At 34.3% G+C, this 8747-nt stretch overlaps 1 protein-coding gene across 1 annotated transcript; it reads right to left on the bottom strand.

Annotated features, from left to right (window-relative positions):
- Positions 1 to 6044: 6044 nt before the first annotated feature.
- On the bottom strand, positions 6045 to 6980 carry LOC107573644 (olfactory receptor 52D1-like). The gene has a single exon (XM_016260083.1). The coding sequence runs from the start codon at positions 6978 to 6980 to the stop codon at positions 6045 to 6047; it is 936 nt and encodes a 311-aa protein (XP_016115569.1).
- Positions 6981 to 8747: the final 1767 nt, after the last annotated feature.

Genomic DNA, 8747 nt, shown 5'->3' with positions numbered 1-8747 from the left:
GTTCATCAAACATTAGCCATGAAAATCAACCACATAAAAGACAAAAATCCAAAAAGACAGATTTCTAAAACCATTCGACTATTACCTTACACCAGTCATCAAATCTTACAGTATATGGTCTCAGTCAAGATATGGAGGCTGTAATGACCACTGACCTGCTTATAAATAACACTTTTGCTCATGACAACTGGTCTGTGAGGATCTAGCAAATAAACCCTAGGGATTATTCTAAGAACTTGTTTGGTCTTTCACGTGTGGTTCAATGCAATACAACATTTTCGTCACTCAAATCACCAGATGATTTGAAAAGGATTAAAAACTGCTTAACCTGTTAACTGTCACGGGCGCACCGGTGGGCCCACTTGCCATTACATGTTTTAAACAGTAATATCTTAGTCTGAACCTAAAGTAATCTTGACAAACTATATATCGTTGAAAGCTTAAAGACTCTAGTTTTGATATTTGATGACCGATTTTTGAAATATTTTACAGAGCAACTGTAATTTATTAATATGCAAGAAGAGTGCTTATCAGAGTCTGACCTTTACTTTGAAATAGTGATGCACATATGAAGTCATGAAAAATCTGTAAAAATCTTTATTCATTTTCATGGAGAGTGTTCATAAAATAACATCCATTCTATTTTTTTGAGAAAAAAAGGTCTAAAAGTGTTTTTAACTTATAGAAAAAACAATAGATTCTCCATTTTTGATGCATTGTGAACTATAATGCAAGTCCAGGGTTCTTGTAGCATGTCTTTTATGTTTTTTTTGAGGTTGAATTGAAATCAAATACTGCCATACTGTCTTTAATACTTCTGATTGTGATGTCTACTTCATAAATATTGAGAAAAGTATGGAAAAACATGTTTCAGATCGCTCAAACCATATATGGAAATGAAGCGCTCTTAAATGGTTACTAATGGCGTTTGATGGTCATCTAGTGGAAAAACTTGGTACTACGCCCAAACAAAATCTCACTGAAAGCTCCTTTTTTGAGATATCAACCTCAAATTTGGAACATAACTTGTTCAGAATTTTGGTTTTGATTTTCTAGCTAGAATTACTTTAGAGTATAACATGTTTTCTAAAATATATATTTTATATAAAATATAAATATTTAAATTATTATATTTTATATTTTCATAAACTTAAACTTCCATAAATTTTTTTGTCATATAATCTTTATCACTTCTACAATAATCTGCCAAGTGTCTTCTTTAAAAAGAGACCAACCATAAGTCTGTGGTCCAAAGCATTGAAAGTTTATAACAGTTTAAGTTGGAAATGTCATTTTCAGGTCTATGCTCGAAAAGTGGAACCGACAGTTAACAATATAATGCAGAGTCCTGACATCATATTTAGAAGAAGGTCTTATTATGTTACATATCATATTTCAACAAATAGAGAAGAAAGTCAGGATACCTGACATACCTAGAGCTTTGACCTATTTTCCTTTCTCAAGATCTTTCCTTAAAATTATTTTTTGAGAAGGTAAAGCTTTGTTGTTTGTAACAACATAAATGTAACAACATAAACTTAAATGTTTATCATTAAGAAGGCAGGGCCATCACTTGAATTCAAAGGGCTCACTGTAAAATGCTTATGTCTACTGCATATCATGACCCCTGTGCCCAATCACATTAAGGGCCAGATTTACTAAACAGGACAAATTAGTGTAAGAATGCAATCCCATAAAAGCACAAATGGAAGTGGAAAGTTCTGTGGGTGATCTTCTTACATTGCTCAAATTAGAGAACACCGATCCAAGCATATTTCCATAATAAACATAATCCACCCAGAGCAGGGCAATTTATAGTCAGGTCACTAACAATAAATGAATGAATGATGCATTTATATAGCGCTTTATTGTGTATTGCTGTACACCTAAAGTGCTTTACAATCATGTGGGAAGGGTGGGGGGGATTTCTCCTCAATCACCACCAGTTTGCAGCATCCACCTGGATGATGCGACGGCAGCCACAGGACAACGGCGCCAGTGCGCTCACCACACACCAGCTACAGGTGGAGAGAGAGTCATAGAGCCAATCAAGTGGATGGGTTTATTAGGGGGCCATGATTGACAAGGCCCAGTGGCGGCAATTTGGCCAGGACACTAAACTACTCTTTACAAGAAGTGCCATGAGATTTTTAATGACCACAGAGAGTCAGGACCTCAGTTTAACATCTCATCCAAAGGACAGTGCCCCCATCACTATACTGGGGCGTTAGGACCCCCTGCTGGCCTCAATAACACCTCTTCCAACAGTAACCTAGTTTTCCCAGGAGGTCTCCCATCCAGGTACTGACCAGGCTCAACCCTGCTTAGCTTTAGTGGGCAACCAGTCTTGGACTGCAGGGTGAGATGGCTGTGGCTATACACAGCCGAACAAGCAGAACTGATGTCATAATCAGGTGCACATAATCTACTAACAACTTTTTTGGGCCGTTAAATAGTGGTGTAAATACCACTAAATTGACTAACACATACCTTAGTAAATCACCTTGCATGATTCATTCAAATATTCTCCTATCATCAATTTAGCATCTGAAAGGGAAAATCCTAAAAATACACATATAAAGTCCTTTGATCGCTAATTTTTCACTGCGTGTCTTTAGTAAATCCTAAATTGTAGTTTTTTAATGCCAAAAGAGGGTTTGCAGTGGTGCAATCTGTTATTAAATCTGGTCCTAATTCCCTTAATTTAAGATGGTGGCTTTAACTAAAGTTTTAAAAAGTCATTTTTTAAAATATTATTTATAATATGAATATACAATGAGGGCTGACTCACTTATAGGAAACTGCTAAATAATAATTCAAATGATTTCTGGAAAGAAATCAAAAGAAAAATTATTGTAAAACATCTTTGCCAATGTAAGGGGGCTTTGATCTCCTCGTGAAGTCAAAAATCAGGAGATTAGCAGATGGCCCAGGCCATAAAAGTTGACTTAGGGGTGTCAAGAACTCAAGCTACTATACTTACATCATGCATTTTATATATCTTCAGAATTCATAAGCATAACACTTTCATGTTTGGTATCAATTTTACAGTCCCGGTGCGATTGGAAATATGATCTCAGTCTCATATCAGTAGAACAGACCAAAAATAAAAATCTCAAATCTGTAGAAAATTCTGTTCTTCTGGTGTGGGCTGTGCTAAGGTCCTTTCCAGATGTTGTTTTTTCTCAGGTCACTTAATGTCCCAGCAAAAGTTCTGTGAAGTTTTTATCATCTTAAATTTATGGTTGTTTTTTTCTGATTTGGGTATTTAAAGAGAATTGGCAAAACATTTAAGGAAGCATCCGTAAACAGAACTTCCCTGCACGATTGCCGTGTGTCTCCAGGTATGCCAGGTATGTTTGCCAGGTATGCTGACTCTTTTAAATTATTTTAGTATTCTAGGTTTGTGACTCATGCTGATCAGTTGTGTAACCACATTTTAATGCATTTCCAGTAAACTGATGTATTCTCATTTTGGATTGATTGAATTTCTTCTTTATTGTTTTTTTATTGTTGTTTGATTACGCCTGGCATAAATTTATGGTAATTTTATTTTATTCTGGGTTTTCTAGAAATCATTTTTAAAGTGGATTAATGTGTAGTTCTATTTGCGCAAATCTGCGTTCAGGACAGATCATACTGAAGCACCAATGGATGAACCATGGGGAACATCATTAGGGGCTTCTGATTTCTGACTGTCACTGGCTTAACACGGTGTAGCTCTCGTGGTTATAGGAAAAATAAAATTTTTGATATGAGCATGCAGGGTGCAGCTCACTTAAAGGTATTATAGCCACTCTGCATCCTCTGAGTAAGTTCGGAACTGACGAGTTTGTGTCCGTGGGTTCACTAATCGGCCGAGTGCAATTCCTGTGCGATACCTGGTCCCTAATGAACGAAGAATTGAATGTATGGGATTTCCAGAATACTCAAATCTTAAATTATTACACAACCGATAGCTGGGATCAGTTTTAAATTAAAAACACAAATTAAAAATGAAAGAATCATCTACAATTGGAGTCAGATTAAATTATTTATGGAGTCAGAATTTTGATTGGAAACCAAATTTGAATGATTTAAGATAATTTCTTGTAGAAGCACCACATAAGACATACACGCAGAAAACCTTCGACCAGGCCGCTGAATTTCGCTTTTTGGGCCGGCGGGTGGATCCTTACACCAACGAATATCGAAGGGGTAAGCAGTTCAGAGGAAATTACACAGTTGTGGCAAAAACATTATTATGAGCTGTTCAACTATGTTAAAAGTAACTCCTTTGCAGTGGGCAATATTGATAATAATGAAGGTGTGACTGTTTCTCCACCAGAAGTCTGTGATGCCGTTATAATGCTAAGTAAGGGATAATGTACATCCAGCCGGTTGTTATCGCAGAATAACCCCCGACAGGGTGATCAGGACACGAAAGATCCCACTCATTACATGGCTACTTGCCACATAAGAAAATAATTAGGCACAAAATATTGATTTGAGTTGAAATATTTGAACACAAAGCTTCCGTGAAGACAGCAGTTGCAAGTAAGTGGCAAGTTCAAACTAGATGGACATTTAAGGGATACGGTACCGTGCAGTCATACCACTTATTACACAACATTTCACCACATAAATAAGGTGATATTTATAAGATATTTAAGACAAAACTGTTTTAAAATCTTACCAGTTTGTTAGTTATCTTATAATCCATTACAGTATACACAGTCGTGCAGAATGGCAGCAGCTTTGTTTGTATGAAACGAGAGAGCGAGTGCAATTCCAGGATGACATTAAATAATTGTACAAATAATATTGAATTGAGTTTTAATATTTTATTGGCTAGCCAAATGCAAAGCTTCCACAAAGAAAAACTGTTCAAGCATATAGCGCCGACTTCATTTACCCAGATGAGCCTGTGTTATCAGCTTTTACAGGTTGTTATCGAGGGATAACATACCTCAGAATGACGCGACTGACCAATCAGAATCAAGTATTCCACAGAGCCGTGTAATAAAAGATAATAAGGCATGTGGTATGGATAAGATATCTCCTGAACATTTACAATTTTTGAGTAGAAAACTCTGTCCTTTGCTTGCTATTTGTTTTACCGGGTTCTTACAGTAGCTCATGGTATTTTACCTGATTCTATCTGTTATGCTAGTGTCTATTATTAAAGATAAAGCTGGCAAAATAAATAGCATGGGTACTTACCGGCCTATAGCTTTGGCCAGTATTTTATCCAAAGTCTTTGAGGAGACCTTACTAAATAACTTGGAACAGTTTGTCCTGACCTCTGACAACCAGTTTGGTTTTAAATCTAAACATGGCACAGATATGTTTATTTTTGCTTTAAAGGAGATTTTAGATTTACATATCAGGCACAATTCCACAATTTTTTTGTGTTTTATTGATGCCTCTAAAACCTTTGATCGTGTAAATCATGAAAAATTATTTAGCAAGTTACACAACAGAGGAGTTCCTAAATCTTTAGTGAGAATTCTGGCTTACTGATTATACAACATATATGTAAATATAAATTAATATTTTAATATTGCTGCAGTGTGCATCTTGCTGATTCTATGCTGGATTATATGCTGAACTTTTTTATGAATAAGTGGAAGCTTATCAATAAGCAAGAGCATTAAAAAAAAAATGTAAACAAAGAATATTTCTTACTTATGCATTTATGTTTATTTGAAAAGTGTACATGTAAAATTGTAAATGTGGGAAAATGTAAAGAAAGTTAGTTATTCAGACAGTCATTATTACAATCAATCAATCAATCGATTAATCAATTAATAAATCAATAAAAAAGCACCTTCAGGTTGATACAAGTCCATATCATCTTGTCAAGGTGTATTTTGTGACTGTAAAATCTCAGTGTACATTATTCCGTTAGCAAAGTTTTAAATGGCTTTCCAGCATAATGAAAAGATAAAAACATGATTGTCGCTTGATTTATATCTTCCTTGACTTGTATCTTTAGCCTGACCCAGGCAACAGTTCACTTTTTTTCCCTGACAGAATACACTACAGCATATACACAACATACTTCAGTCTTTGTCATCTTTGGTACAATTCATGCATAATTTTAGGACTCTTTTGCGAACTTCTGATAGTTTTATGCCATAGATTACAGGATTGAAAAGAGGTGGCACTATAATCATCTCTAAAGCTAAAAACATACGCAAATTAACAGGGAAATCACTTGATCCATATCTGTTATAGATGGTATCAAAAAGTATGGCTACAGTGATATTTATCAATGAAATTACATGAGGCACACATGTCTGCCAAAATTTCCTTCTGCATTCCAATGATGCTTTACATGCAATGATAAGTTTTATATAGGACATCATAATTACAATCACAAGGCCAAAATACAGTGAAATAAAAACAAATCCATAAATGTTATTGATCACAGTTGACTCACATGAAAGTTTTACTATTGACCAGTTGTCACAAAACAATTTTTCAATATGATTTCTACATGGTACCAACCTGTTTGATAAGAAAACTGCAATGAACATATTAAGAAATGGTATAACCCAACATAAGCCAAGTAATATGCTGCATGAAAATTTGTTCATTTTTGTATGATAGTCTAAAGGTTGACATATGGCCACATGTCTGTCATAAGCCATCACTGCTAATGTAGAATATTCACACATAACATAAGTATAAACAACAAAAGCCTGGAATGCACACATATAAGATGAAATTACATATGAATTCAATATTAAATCATGTAAGAATTTAGGATAAAATGCTACTGTTCCAAAAATATCATTTACACACAGATTACACAGAAAAATGTACATTGGTTCATGAAGGGCTTTTTCCAAAACAATGACTACACTGAGCCAAATGTTCAAAAACAATATCATAACATAGAGGAACAAAAAGCATGTGAAATAAATAAACCTGTATGATTTAGCATTGTGTGGTTCCATCAGAGTGTAGGTTGTAAAATGTGTCATATTATCCATCATGTATTCAACAACAAGAAGTACCTGATGAGCACTAACATAATCTTCAACTTGAACATATGGTATACATGCTTTTAAAATACAATGAGCATTAACACCAATCAAACATTACCATTGCATTACCTTGAATTGTGATCTAAAACTCACATTCATGAAATGAAAGCACTATGGACAACTGACACGCTTATAAATAGCTGTTTTGCTCAGTTTAAGTTCTCCGCTCTACTAAATAAACTCTAGGGAAAATTCAGAGAGCACTGAAGCCTTTTTGTTTTTTCAAGGAATAGTTCAACCAAAAAGAAAATCCCGACAAACAGAGTAAACTGATGAAAGAAGTCATTAAAAATGTTTGTATTAACCATAGATCAAGCTTAGATGACAAATACAGTCAAAATGTATTTAAGTTATGATTAATGTTCCAGTGGTTATGGAATAAAGCCACATTTAGAATTTAGAACAATGGCAAAAGAACAAACTTCAGTCATTTATGCTAATGACATTAAAAGAGTTATGGTGATGAATGGGGTAATCTTTTAATTGTTTGTCTACGGTTTTACTTCAACTATTCTATTTAAATCTGGAAATGAATGAGTCTTAGTTTTAGGCACAAATCATAAGAGTACTAAACTATAGATAATGTAAATAAATAAATAAAATACTCATAATTGCAGTAAAATTTTGATCTGAGAGGACAATGGGGATGGACTTTTTCACTGGAGGAAGAGTTAGTATGGATTATGAACTTTTATGGATTATGATATTTTGGCAAGAAGCAATGATGTGAAGTTAAAAACGTGTTAATGATGGATTTGTTTCTTAAAAACATGAGGCTTCTCACTTCACAAGACATTAATTGATCCACTGGTATCATGTGGATTACATGTGGATTAATGTGCTGTTTTTTGTTTTTCTTCAGCTGTTTGGATCCTCAATCTGATGGCACCCATTTACTGCAGTGGATCCATTTGTGAGCAAGTGATGCTACATTTTTGCAAATCTGTTCTGATGAAGAAACGAAATCATCCACATTTTGAATTGCCTGAGGGTGTAATTTTGGGTGAACTATTCCTTTAAGTGCATTTCCAAATAAAATGAGAGGGGCGAAATACCAGGCAACCAGCCTAAAGGTCTCTGTGTGCACTGGAAGGGCTTGAAGGACTGACATAATTAAAACTAAAAACACACAACTCAACCAAGTGGTTTAATCGTTTAATTTATGATCAGAATAATGGATTAAAGGTTTGCTTCGTGAGATTCTATTAAGTCCATTGTTTTGTCTTTTATTGGCAATAATCGCATTATATGTGTGAACGTAAAATAGCAGTATAATTTCCATTAGTAAAATATTAATGTTAAATAATTTTTTTAAATATAAATTTTGATATATATTAATTTTGATGTGCAAAATTGTACCTTGCAAGAAAACCTAAAAGAAAAAACAAAACAAAACAAAAAAAGTCATAAAAACAACGGACCATAATTCAGCTGTCATAATAAACTATACATGTATCAGCAAATTCCCATGTTTTTTTTAAATACAAAAATCCATTAGTGGATCTGGGAGCAGTGAAACAATAACAAACAAACAAACAAACAAAAAATAATATATATATATATATATATATATACATATTACATACATTACATACATATATATTAGGGGTGGAACGGTTTGCGGGGAAAAAAATCGAACTGTACGGTTCTCCACATACGGTTCGGCATGCGCTAGGACCGCAGTTCAACTTAAATCTGACAACGCATCTGTAA

This window comes from Sinocyclocheilus grahami, unplaced genomic scaffold, assembly GCF_001515645.1.
Source record: "Sinocyclocheilus grahami isolate Dianchi unplaced genomic scaffold, SAMN03320097.WGS_v1.1 scaffold1992.1, whole genome shotgun sequence".
Classification (NCBI taxonomy): Eukaryota; Metazoa; Chordata; class Actinopteri; order Cypriniformes; family Cyprinidae; genus Sinocyclocheilus; species Sinocyclocheilus grahami.
This window is presented reverse-complemented; position numbering and strand designations above follow the sequence as displayed.